This window comes from Nannobrachium achirus, assembly GCF_963921795.1.
Source record: "Nannobrachium achirus genome assembly, chromosome: 18".
Lineage (NCBI taxonomy): Eukaryota > Metazoa > Chordata > Actinopteri > Myctophiformes > Myctophidae > Nannobrachium > Nannobrachium achirus.
The window spans coordinates 16,341,421-16,355,535 of NC_137825.1; the positions used below are offsets into that span (position 1 = coordinate 16,341,421).

The 14,115-nt window shown below is 40.7% G+C and overlaps 2 protein-coding genes across 2 annotated transcripts; both read right to left on the bottom strand.

The window, feature by feature from the left end:
• Window positions 1–4,569: 4,569 nt before the first annotated feature.
• Window positions 4,570–6,228, bottom strand: LOC308303679 (E3 ubiquitin-protein ligase TRIM21-like; the record flags this gene model as incomplete). The annotated part of the gene is made up of 1 exon (XM_080748136.1): window positions 4,570–6,228. One exon carries the CDS (start codon window positions 6,226–6,228, stop codon window positions 4,570–4,572), a length of 1,659 nt encoding a protein of 552 aa, XP_080604262.1.
• A 1,996-nt stretch (window positions 6,229–8,224) lies between these two features.
• Window positions 8,225–10,089, bottom strand: LOC308303680 (E3 ubiquitin-protein ligase TRIM21-like; the record flags this gene model as incomplete). The annotated part of the gene is made up of 1 exon (XM_080748137.1): window positions 8,225–10,089. One exon carries the CDS (start codon window positions 10,087–10,089, stop codon window positions 8,449–8,451), a length of 1,641 nt encoding a protein of 546 aa, XP_080604263.1. The 3' UTR covers window positions 8,225–8,448.
• Window positions 10,090–14,115: the final 4,026 nt, after the last annotated feature.

Below are 14,115 nucleotides of genomic sequence, written 5' to 3' on the forward strand. Positions count from 1 at the left end.
AGGAAATTTCCAAACCCCAAAATCTAGCATTGCGTTCTACATTAAGCCCCCAACTGATCCCCATGAGCAGGTTGGTGCCTTTCATGTACTGCCCCCACCTTCGGCGTTTGAATAAAGCACAGCATAAAGTGCTTTGAGTAGTTGGAAGACAAGAAAAGTGCTACAGTATATGAATGCAGTCCATATAACTTGCAATAGACAGCTCTCAGATCTGTGTGTGTGTGTGTGTGTGTGTGTGTGTGTGTGTGTGTGTGTGTGTGTGTGTGTGTGTGTGTGTGTGTGTGTGTAACCCGTCTCGCCGCTATAAATATCCCCCTGACCTGTCGTAGATAGGAACTTGTTTTTTATTACCTTGCCCCATGCAATGAAATTAAAAATATATAAGAAATAAGAAATATGGCATTTCAGATGATATACACGGAGGCTCCGGCGCTGGCAGTTTGCAAAGTGGTTCATCCATCAACAGGAGTGAGGGAAAGTGACAGAGAAGCCAATTAGTCATGCAGGCCGTCACTCCCTGGTCGTCCTTGCCAACACATTCAGGGAGAGAATGCAAAGGAACTGTCAAGTCCGTCATACACAGACTTAGTGACCCTAAATCTATCCAGTGCAGTGACACTATTATAATTGTGGGCTCTCTGAAAGCAAGATCACTATGTTATCTTCATTATTTATCTATCAAGTTCTCCTCAGAAATGACATAATCTATCAGTCAAGTTCTCCCTAAAAAGTGACGTAATCTCAAGTTCTCCTCAAAAATGATGTAATCTATTACAAAGGCAGTGTATCAGTCAAGTTCTCCTCGACAGTACAAAGGCAGGGCCCTTAGCCAATGAGGATTAGCCTTCTCGGTGACATCACTTTAGCAATGAGGGAGCAGCGAGCCCACACTGTTTCGTAGGAACAGTATTTCCTAGTTTTTTTTATGTCACAGCTGCCACTTGATGTTTTGATGTATTTGCAAGTGTGACACATGTCACGGCAACCACACTTGCAATTTTCAATGGCATCTTTCTAGTTACTTGCACAAGCAGAGTGCACAAGTACTGTTATATTATCTTGCTTATTGTATTGATGTATTACCTGCTTATTGTAAGTCGCTTTGGATTAAAAGTGCCTAAACTGTAACTGTTAACTGTACTGTAATCGGTTTGGTATGTAGTGACTGGGATTTTTGATAAATCTACCTGAAACGGCTGGGATTCTGGAAATGTATGTATGTAGGCGTCTCCCTACAGCCAATCAGGGACCAGCATTCCTGGTGATGATGTCAGCAGAATTTGGTATATAAGAGCGCTCTTGGTAATGTCCTCATTAACGGGCGAAGACATTAGGGACATGAGGCCAGCAGCGCAATTTGTTTTCATTATTACACTTATTATTACAATCATATTTCAAGGTTTCAAGGTGATGACAGTTTGCACCTGAATGTAATTGTACTTGATTGCAACATACACTATTTATACCTCACTTCCTGTTGTCTTGTCACAACACTGAGGAAGACCTACTGGGTCGAAACGCGTCCGACTTGTATCTGTCCGTGAGAGGTAAATAAACCATGTGAAAAGGACATTCATTGTGTGCTGGATATTTCCTCACTTTCATGTTATTATCAAACCTTTTATTTAATCTGGAGTGTTGCAGACTTTCTGCTTTGCAGTCATTTATCTTTGATTATTCACTACCTACTGATGGTGTATCTTTCTCTGTCTCTCTCATAGTACAGGATACAGTGATGTCCTTCTCCAGCACAAAGTAGCAACCTAAAACATTCAGGTTGTATAGGTCACTACTGCCTGTCACAAAACATTAAGAATAATGAAGCTTTCATTCAGAAAAATGTCCCAGCACCTGAGGTTATTGACCAGACCCAGCAGAAACTCATTCTGACTTAGACAAACAACGGGCACAGACAGAACAGCAGTACCAATCTTGCATCTTCGCTGCAGCAACCCATTTTAAACACGACAGCCTCACTATCCATGCCAAAAGCACATACACTGCCAGGACAGGTGCATCATTGGCACAGCTGCTCCCCCTCCCCGCAGCTTTCCTATGCCAAGTGTCCGACAAATCACAACAGGAGGCAGAGATGACTAAGTTAAACACAGTGTACAATATTGCTAAAGAGGAAATGCTGTTCACTAAAGTTTGCATTGCAGTAACTGCTCCAAAAGAAATGTATACGGTAATGTACAAAAGAAATGTAATGATAGAGCCTGTGCACAATTTATTGGGGTTTGATTGGTTCCATCAGGGTTCGATTGAGCGTTCAGACCAGCATAAACAAACTGGTCTTTGTGACAATAGACTCCAGGGTTTGTTTTAATCGAACTAAAGCGTCCAAGTGTGAAGACACTTAGACAGACACTCTGTAAAAGATGACCCTGGAGAGAAGTGCTGCAGCCCCATATCTCCGATTCACAATAGACGAGAACACAAAACAATTCAACTAATGGTGTTCACAGATTTACACTTTTGTCTCCTGTTACCCATGCTAGTTTGACCGAGGGATCATTTGAGAGCTTCATTTTACTCGCATAGATTTTTCTCAGAAGTTGGAAAAAGTGAATTGCGAATTCACGTATGACAGAAGTTTAATTATCATATGTCTCCTGTTGCAAATTCTATTCTATCTATTTGCTTCTTTCCATGGACTTTGTTTACATTCATGTCGTGAGAATAATCACTTGATTATTACAGCCAAGGGAAGACCCATCAACCTAAGTCAGGGGACTTCAACGTTTTCAGGCCAAGGACCCCTTAGCTGAGAGAGTTATGAAGCAGGGACCCCCACAACCTTTTCATAGATTCCATATAGTTTCATCGTTTGACAGCACAATCATCAGTGTATTTTGAATTCATGTCAATTTGTGTTTTCAGCTCTTGCTCTTTTTCCCTTCTACACCAAACCTCTTTGCCGAAAATAGCCGATCTACAAGCTCACAGAGCTTGTAGATCGGCTATTTTCTGCTAAGGTTCTCAGAATATGGACACTAGGGTTCAAGTGGTTAATATAAATAAGGAGAAAAAAAGTTTCTATCACACAAAGATTTGGAGGACCCCCTGTAGCAAGGTATGTTGCTACAGGGGACAGGTATGTTTATCATACAGTATATACATACATATATTATCGTTGTCGGATGGAAACCTTGTATCTCCAAGTTTCAAATTTGTCCGTTCTTCCGCAAAGTAAAGCCCTGCTTCATCATACAAGGCCGTCGCACAAAAGTAGTGAAAACAGCCGATCTACAAGCACACAACGCCTCGCGGTGCGAGGCGTCGTGTGCTTGTAGATCGGCTGTTTTCACTCGTTTAAATCATTTTTAAAATGATAAATGCAAAACGAACGGTTTTGGACATACAAGGTTTTCACCCGACAACGACGATATATACAGTATATACACATATATATATATATATATATATATATATATAAACCAAATAGGAAGGGGAGGGGATTTATATAGTTGACCTGCTTATTTTCCATAATTTCTTATTTGTTTGTTTAATCTCTACAGATTACAACTGGGCTTTCTGTCCATCCAGAAGAACAATAAAAGTATTGGCCAGATTTAAGATGTACAGACAGAGCACACAATCCATGAGGAATGTGAAGGACGTTGGAATTGAGCTGGGGGTAAATGTCAACGTCCCCAGTGGGGTGAAGGGGACCAGATGGCTTCCCCATTCCGCCAGGGTCCTGGACACCTTCCTGAGACCTCGGAAGGACCTTTTCCTACCGGATACTGGGCACTTTACAGCCGTGTACGACCATATGGACCACCTTGCAGGAGGTCGCAAGAGGAGCCAAAAAGGTCAGTTCACTGTTCTTATAGGCCAGGGCATCATGTTTTATTAGATCATTAAGTGTTTATTATCTGAGTTGCTGTCTTCACGACACCAGGAGGGCAGATATTATAGTTTGCAGGCGTGTTTGTCTGTCTGCGTGTCTTGTTCACAGATAATCTTGCAAATTATTTGTCGATCAAGTGTCATATTTCTTGACTTTTGTTGGTCCGAGCATGTTCTGCCTCTTTGTTTTGGGTACTACACCGATTCTGGTCATTTACCATTCATACAAAGTAGAAAATACAGTGCGACTCGAGAAACAAATTGCGTGTATAAGATTAACATTTTTTATTTGAGATGTTTTTGGTACATCCAAATAAATTAACAGAAGAGAAAAACCAAAACAAATCTGAAATAATGATTTAGGCACAGCAAAATGAATAAGAATTTAAGTGGTGCACACACATGCATTTGTACAATTTTTGAATATGTTCCCCATCTTCTGTAAATTATTGTGCTGCTACAAAGTATATTTTTAACATCAGAATTATTGCATTTCTCATTTTCTAACTGCTTTAGTGACTGGAAGTACAAGACTAACTATTTTATGTTATCTTCTAATTATTGAAACAATAAACAAATGAATATAATAATATTAAATTGTTTAATTATGGTATAATTGTTTTCAACTAAAATCTTGAAGTACAACTACAATAAAATATGGCTTCTTTTGACTGTTAGATGAAGAAAACAAGAACCTTGCATTATAGGTTCAGTCTAATCTGTGTGATTGACAGGAGAGATGATCAGAGGAGCAGAGTTTTTACCATTATCATTGTCACCTGGACAGAAGTATGGATACAGTTTCTCAGTGAAGGAGCAGCCAGTGAAAGAGTAGAGATGAGCTCTCTGCTCCACATCATAAAAAGAGACCAGACCCTCCTCATAATCCACAAACACTCCCACTTTCTGGGGCTTATTTCTTACCGGAAGGAGGACAGGAGGGCACTCATTAGCCTCATACTCAATTCCTTTATCCAACCATATAGTCCAAAGGCCATTATCAGGGATCAGTGTGATTGATCCCTTCCTGTCAACAGACTCTCTGGCCACTCCTAAAGTCCAGTCAGTCTTCCCTTTAACCTGAACCTCATAGTAAAACCTTCCTGAGGAGAAGCTTTGTTTGCCTAAGACTGAATAACTGTCTGAGAATCTCTCTGCATTATCAGGGACATCATTCTCTATGTCTCCATCATTCACTTGCGTTCCATCTTCAGACAGGATGAGCCAGGGATTTGCTGTATCAGGGTCCAGAGTTACATGCACTGCATATTGCTGGATCCTCCTCAGCTCAGCATCACACAGCTTCTCCATCTCATGACTCAGTATCACTGATTTCAGTGTCTTCTCCAGTTGAGCTATAGCTGTCCTCACAGTCCCCACATATGAAGTCTGATGGATAATCACCTTTGTCCAGTCCTTGGTGGGTGGAGGGATGTTGTTGATGGATGTGAAGTTCTGGAGGAGCTGGAGGTGTTCTTCAGTGTGTGAGAGCTGCTTCAGCTCAGAACTTCTCTTCTTTAATGCAGATATTTCCTGTTGCAGCTCCTTAATGAAGCCTTCAGTCTGTTTCTCTGTTGATTTCTGCTTCTGTTCAATCACATCATGGAGCTCAGCCTGGCTTCTCTCAATACAGCTCCTCAAAGCAGTGAAGATCTGTGCACTATGTGCTATCTCTTTGTCTGCATCTGTCTTACTGAGCTTGACTGAGCATTCCACCTCCTGAATCTTCACTTGTCTCTCCTGGATCATCTGTTGAACTTGAGTCTCTGTCTTTCCCAGCTCAGCCTTCTTTCCTTCACATTCCTCTTTCAGAGATACAATCTGATGTAACTTGTGGTCTGACTCTGTGCAGAACTGACACACACACATGAGGTCAGTCTTACAGAACAGCTCCAGAGGTCTGTCATGTTTCTTACACATAACGTCTTCCAGGTTCTTCACAGGGTCAATGAGTTTGTGACGTTGTAACGCTTTGGCTTTCTGATGAGGCTCCAGGTGAGTCTCACAGTAGGAGGCCAGACACACCAAGCAGGACTTCAGGGCCTTGAGCTTGGTCTCAGTACAGACGTCACACGGCACTTCATCTGGTTTAGCAGGTTCTTGGTTTGTGCTGGAATTTTCTTTTAGCCGCTGTGACTTCCTGAACTGATTTGCCATCTCAGACATAAACGTATTGACAAAGACTTCCGGCCTCTTATAGAATCTTTTGTTACATAGTGGACACTGACACACATCATTACTGTCCCAGTAATGCGTGATACAGGTTTTGCAGTAGCTGTGTCCACATGGAGTGGTGATTGGATCAGTGAACACATCCAGACAGATAGAACACAGGAACTGTTGTTCAGACAGGAGAAGGTTGGCAGATGCCATTTCCACACACTGAGAAGAAAGTGAAAGTCAAGTCAATTTAATCTGTATAGCAAGTCAACTCTCTTAATATTAAACAAGCAAAGAATTGAATGCAAAGTAGAGCCACCTCATGCCCCACACAAACTGTACACACAATAACATGCACAGCATGAAAACGCACGCACGCACGCACGCACGCACGCACGCACGCACGCACGCACGCACGCACACACACACACACACACACACACACACACACACACACACACACACACACACACACACACACACACACACACACACACACACACACACACACACACACACACACACACACACACATTATAGGGGTTAAATAGTTAAGCCAGATAGTCATAGCAGATCAAAGGTCATCAGGACGTATGTTAAAGAAAGAATCAAATATAGTACTTGAAGGACATTTCTCCAATAAACACTAAAAAACTCTATACCATATAGAGAGTTAGTATACAGCCTACAGGCCTACACAGTATTATGTAATATATTGAGAAACATAATGCAGAGACGCTCAGAGCCTCAGACTTCACCTAACATAACATCTCATGTTATGTGTCAACTTCAAGGCAAATGTTTGGTTTTCTATAGAAAGAAACTCTTCTATTCCATACTCACATGTCAAAGTCTTCTCTGTGCGAAAATACTGTTGATTTCAAGTCACTTAGTGAAGAGAGTGCACTGTTGTCTCACCGCTGCGTTTTTACTTTCGTTTTTGATGCGTCATGTGATTGCACTTATGTGACACTTTGTGAACATTAACCCTTCACTGGCATCTTTTGTGCAATTTGTGTGGTAAGGTAAAAAATGCAGAATAGGATAAGATAAATATAAGCAATATATAAATATAAGAAATGTAAGTGTCTCTCTCCGTCTGAATTAATTATTTCATGGCCTACGGTCTCTCTAGACCAGGGGTTCCCAAACTTTTTTGTCTCAGGGCACCCCATAAATATATTTGTTTAATCCGAGAAACCCCTACATTATAATTCTCACTCCCAGCACCTTATATTTATAGCATGTCGTTGTTGGGTGGAAACCTTGTATGTTCAAAACCGTTTGTTTTGTATTTATCATCTATAAAATTTACTAAACTAGTGAAAACAGAAGATCTACAAGCACACAACGTTGTGCTTGTAGATCGGCTGTTTTCACTAGTTTTGTGTGACAGTCTTTGTATGATGAAGCAGGGCTTTGCTTTACCAAAAGACGTACACATTTGAAACTTGGAGATACGAGGTTTCTGCCCGACAATGACGATATTTTTGTGATTATGTTGAGAGGAAAACATTGAGATAATTGCCATTTTGGTTAGAACTGACTGAAAATAACTTTGTACTTCAAGTTTAAAATGATACTAAATATTTTTTGTCCAAATAAATCCCAAATATTATCAAATTATCTCACGGCACCCCAGGGTGCCCCGTCACCCACTTTGAAAACCCCTGCTCGTCTAGACCAGTGGTCTTCAACGTTTTCAGGCCAAGCACCCCTTAGTTGAGAGAGAGATGAAGCAGGGACCCCTTACAACATGTTTGATTCCATATAGTTTGACAGCACAATCATTAGTGTATTTTGGATTCATGTTAATTTGTGTTTTCAGATATTTAACCACTTGAACTGTCAATACTTCTCCCCTCTACACCAAACCTCTTTGCCAAAAATAGCCGATCTACAAGCTCACAACGCCTCGTGCTATGAGGCATTGTGAGCTTGTAGCCCGATTCTGGTCATATACTATTCATACAAAGTAGAAAATACAGTGTGTCTCGAGAAACAAATTGCGTGTATAAGATTAACATTTTTTATTTGAGATGTTTTTGGTACATCCAAAGAAATGAATAGAAGAGAAAAACTAAAACAAATCTTAAATAATGATTTAGGCACAGCAAAATGAATAAGAATTTAAGTGGTGCACACACAGGCATTTGCCCAATTTTTGAATATGTTCCCCATCTTCTTTAAATTATCGTGCTGCTACATAAGAGTACATTCTTAACATCAGAATTATTGCATTTCTCATTTATTAACTGCTCTAGTGACTGGAAGTACAATACTAACTATTCTGTTATCTTCTAATTATTGAAACAATAAAAACTGAATGTCATAACATTTAAATTTAAATTGTTTAAAGTAAAACTACAATAACATTTGCCTTCCTTTGACAGTTTGACGAAGAAAACAAGAACCTTGCATTATAGGTTCAGTCTACTCTGTGTGATTGACAGGAGAGATGATCAGAGGAGCAGAGTTTTTACCACTATAATTGTCATCTGGACAGAAGTATGGATACAGTTTCTCAGTGAAGGAGCAGCCAGTGAAAGAGTAGAGATGAGCTCTGTGCCCCACATCATAAAAGGAGACCAGACCCTCATCATAATCCACAAACACTCCCACTTTCTGGGGCTTATTTCTTACAGGGAGGGGGACAGAAGGGCAATCCCTAGCATCATACTCAATTCCTTTATCCAACCATATACTCCAAAGGCCTTTGTCAGGGCTCAGTAGAACCGATCCCTTCCTGTCGATGGACTCTCTGGCCACTCCTAAGACCCAGTCAGTCTTCCCTTTAACCTGAACCTCATAGTAAAACCTTCCTGAGGAGAAGCTTTGTTTGCCTAAAACACATATAGTTTCAGAGAATCTCTCTGCATTATCAGGGACATCGTTCTCTATGTCTCCATCTTTCACTTGTGTTCCATCTTCAGACAGGATGAGGTAGGGATTTGCTGTATCAGGGTCCAGAGTTACATGCACTGCATATTGCTGGATCCTCCTCAGCTCAGCATCACACAGCTTCTCCATCTCTTGACTGAGTGTCTTCTCCAGCTGAGCCATAGCTGCCCTTACAGTCCCCACATAGGAGGTATGATGGATAATAACCTTTGTCCAGTCCTTGGTGGGTGGAGGAGTGTTGATTGATGAGAAGTTCTGGAGGAGCTGGAGGTGGTCTTCAATGTGTGAGAGCATCTTCAGCTCAGACCTTCTCTTCTTTAATGCAGATACTTCCTGTTGCAGCTCTTTAATGAAGCCTTCAGCCTGTTTCTCTGTTGATTTCTGCTTCTGTTCAATCACATCTTTGAGCTCAGCCTGGTTTCTCTCAATACAGCTCCTCAAAGCAGTGAAGATCTGTGCACTATGTGCTATCTCTTTGTCTGCATCTGTCTTACTGAGCTTGACTGAGCGTTTCACCTCCTGAATCTTCACTTGTCTCTCCTGGATCATCTGTTGAACTTGAGTCTCTGTCTTTCCCAGCTCAGCCTTCTTTCCTTCACATTCCTCTCTCAGAGATACAATCTGATGTAACCTGTGGTCTGACTCTGTGCAGAACTGACACACACACATGAGGTCAGTCTTACAGAACAGCTCCAGAGGTCTGTCATGTTTCTTACACATAACGTCTTCCAGGTTCTTCACAGGGTCAATAAGTTTGTGACGTTGTAACGCTTTGGCTTTCTGATGAGGCTCCAGGTGAGTCTCACAGTAGGAGGCCAGACACACCAAGCAGGACTTCAGGGCCTTGAGCTTGGTCTCAGTACAGACGTCACAGGGCACTTCATCTGGCTTAGCGGGTTCTTGGTTTGTGCTGGAAGTTTCTTTTAGCTGCTGTGACTTCTTGAACTGATCAGCCATCTCGGACATAAACGTATTGACAAAGACTTCCGGCCTATTATTGAATCTTTTGTTACATAGTGGACACTGACAAACATCATTACTGTCCCAGTAATGTGTGATACAGGTTTTGCAGTAGTTGTGTCCACATGGAGTGGTGATTGGATCAGTGAACACATCCAGACAGATGGAACACAGGAACTGTTGCTCAGACAGGAGAAGGCTGGCAGACGCCATTTCCACACACTGAGAAGAAAAGTGAAAGTCAAGTCAATTTAATGATCTATATAGCAAGTCAACTCTCTTAATATTAAACAAGCAAAGAATTGTATGCAAAGTAGAGCCACCTCATGCCCCACACAAATTGTACACACAATAACATGCACAGCATGAAAACGCACGCACGCACACACACGCACGCGCACACACACACACACACACACACACACACACACACACACACACACACACACACACACACACACACACACACACACACACACACACACACACACACACACACACACACACACACATTATAGGGGTTAAATAGTTAAGCCAGATAGTCATAGCAGATCAAAGGTCATCAGGACATATGTTAAAGAAAGAATCAAATATAGTACAGTGTTTCCCCTAGCCAGAAGCTGATAGTGGGGGAGAATTGCGGGGAGTGACGTTGCGCACACGGGGGGGGGGGGGGGGGGGGGCTCCACATACACACCCATTGTAACTTCAAACTCCATTTTAACCATGATAGATTCATTAAAAATAACCATTATTTTCCTCCTAATACGTGAGCAGGCCGTGCTTTTTCATTTATTTTTAATAATTCTTTGGGAAAATGGAAATAATTATTACAAATAAATGAAAAAGGTTATCGAAAAAGCACGGCCTGCTCACGTATTAGGAGGGTAGTATGAGTCACCAGAAATAATAATGGGTGTTTTAATGAATCTATCATGGTTAAAATGAAGTTTGAAGTTACAATGGGTGTGTGTGGGCTGTGGGGAGAGGCCCTGGGCCTGGTAACATTTACATCAAATATCTAAATATTTAATCAAGCAAATTAAAAACTGTAAAGGGTGTTCATAAAAGCCTGATTAGACGATAAAATGACCAAATGAAGTGAAATATCCCTTTAAGTACTAAAAGTATACATACTCAGTATACATAATAACAGTTTCCAAATACATAAAAATCCTTTCAAAATAGCAGACCTACAAGCTCACAATACGTCGCTTTGTGAGCTTGTAGATCGGCTATTTTCAAATAGCCACCATGTCATAAATGTCGTGGAATAGAAGTAAAAGTATTGAGAATTTGAATTGAAATACTCCTATAGAGTAAAAGTAAAGTACCTGAAAACTGTACTTAAGTACAGTACTTGTAAAGTAAATGTACTAGTTACTTTACACCACTCCTACTCAAACATGTTTCCTATCACTTGAAACGATGTTGCCTGATGATAGAGATGATTGATTGATTGATTGAAGAATTTATTAGAAGTTTGCAATAGAAAAAAGTACAGTTTCATGACAGTACAAATCACTGGTACAAGGTCAACTAAAAGGAGATCCTAGAAAGCCGAGGCTTATTTCCACAGGAACCACACTTTAAGTATCTCATATAACATTGAAAGACAGACGGATAGAACATAGTACTTTATCTAGGATAATATCAGTTTCAAAAGCATAACATCAAATACAAAAGGCAGAATACAAAGAAAAGGGGGGGGGGGGGGGGGAGCATGGGGGCTTAGTCTATTTACAAGTCACGGGTAGCTGCTGTCTGAAGGTGACTTTTCATACCAATTTTGAAGGAGGCTAGGGATTTGCTCTCCTTTAGGGCTTGTGGAAGGGCGTTCCACATGTTGATGGTATAGCAGGAGAACGAGTTAGAGCCTTGTTTAGTGTTAAATCTACGCTGATGATGATTAGTGGAGCTGCCTCTGGTGTTATGATCGTGAACATCCTTGACCTTTAAGAAGTAGTTTGTCAGGTACATGGGAATCTTGGAGGTGTAGTGTATCTTGTACACCAGGCCCATTGCAAGATGCTGTACTCTGTCAGCTACTTTGAGCCACCCCACGCTTTCGTGGTGATGCTCGGTAAGGTGGGTCAGAGGAGGGAGACCAAGCACAACCCTAATTAGTTTGTTTTGGGCTGTTTGGAGCTTTAGCTTTAAGGCAGCCGGGGCGTCGCGATACCTGATGATGCATCCCTCGTTTCTGTTCCACATCTAACCAGTGAGACAACCTTGTTGTTAGCACTTAGCTCTCGTTAGCATGCAACAACAAGTAGTACTATTGCCAAACAGCGGTAAACTACTTTCAAACTCCATTTTAACCATGATATATTATGTAATATATTGAGAAACATAATGCAGAGACGCTCAGAGCCTCAGACTTCACCTAACATAACATGTCATGTTATGTGTCAACTTCAAGGCAAATTAAAATGGTAATGTTTGGTTTTCTATAGAAAGAAACTCTTCTATTCCATACTCACATGTCAAAGTCTTTAAGCCTTCTCTGTTTGTGCGAAAATACTGTTGATTTCAAGAGCACTTAGTAGAGAGAGTGCACGTTTGTCACACCGCTGCGTTTTTACTTTCGTTTTTGATGCGTCATGTGATTGCACTCATGTGACACTTTGTGAACAGTCATTAACCCTTCACTGGATTTTTTTTTTTGCAATTTGTGTTGGTTAGGTAAAAAATGCAGAATAGGATAAGATAAATATAAGACGTAATATATAAATATAAGAAATGTAAGTGTCTCTCTCTCCGTCTGAATTAATTATTTCATGGGCTACGGTCTCTCTAGACCAGTGGTCTTCAACGTTTTCAGGCCAAGGACCCCTTAGTTGAGAGAGAGATGAAGCAGGGACCCCTTACAACCTGTTCGATTCCATATAGTTTGACAGCACAATCATTAGTGTATTTTGGATTTGTGTTAATTTGTGTTTTCAGATATTTAACCACTTGAACTGTCAATACTTCTCACCTCTACACCAAACCTCTTTGCCAAAAATAGCCGATCTACAAGCTCACAACGCCTCGTAGCACGAGGCGTTGTGAGCTTGTAGATCTGCTATTTTTGGCGAAAGTTCTCAGAATCTGGTTAAGAATCTGGCTAAAAAGGAGATTTTGTTTTTTTCTTTCTATGACACAAAGATTTGGAGGACCCCCTTTAGTAACTCTGAGACCCCTGCTCTAGACCATGGGATACAAGTCCATAAATCTATGGATTGGTCGTAGCCAATTGGACGCAGGCTGTCCGTGTGTCCTCATCTTCCCCTTCAGAGATATTGGAAGCTATGATGCATTACTGTAATATATATAAATATATATATATATATATATATATATATATATATATATATATATATTGCAACATTACCCTGAGGTAATGCATTGTAACTTAGCTGCCTATTACTGCGTTCCCATTATGTTTTACTTTAGAGTTTGAGGTCATCTCATGTCCCAATCAAAATCAAATCAATCAAATCAAAATCAAATCAGGTCATCTCATCTCCCAGCAGCTGCATTAACAACTGCTGCTTTTACTTCTCAGAGATGGTTTCAGCTGGGGAACGGCCAACAATACAACCACACTTCAGGAGCCCGCAGTGTAAACCAAGCCCTAACTCAAGCCTCTGCTGTCATTTAGGATGTTCCCGGCACCCTATAACCCCCACCTCTGCTGTCTCCAGTGATGATCCTACCACCTCTGATTCCACGGCTAGTGTCCAGCACCCCCAGGCGACATATTCTTGGCAGGTAAACTCAAAATTCATTTTTTTTGGCTCGAAAAGCATGTCTTATTGGGGTGTAACGATATAGTAACTGAATCGAAAAATCGATTTTAATTTGCAATGATCCACTATATCGATATGCAAAAGCATATATCGTACCGTTTTGGCGTTGTATCGTATCGGTATCGTTTTACAATCCAGATAATCGGTATCGAATCGTTTTGCAGTGCAAATAATTGATTGGATGGAAACTAAGTATTTGTGCCATTTATCAATTTTAAGAAGGAACATGAAAAAGAGGGGTTTAATTAATTTTTCCATATACATGTAGCTACTCTTGGTCTGTCGATAAATGTGTTCATGTTAAGGTGCGGGTTTGTCCATATGTGTTGAAATATAATGTCCATGTATTTGCTAGAGAATGTTTACTTATTTATATCCAAAGTAATATATTTTTCCCTTAAAAACATGCACTATTGACACATTTCACACAGATTGAATTTCTTTT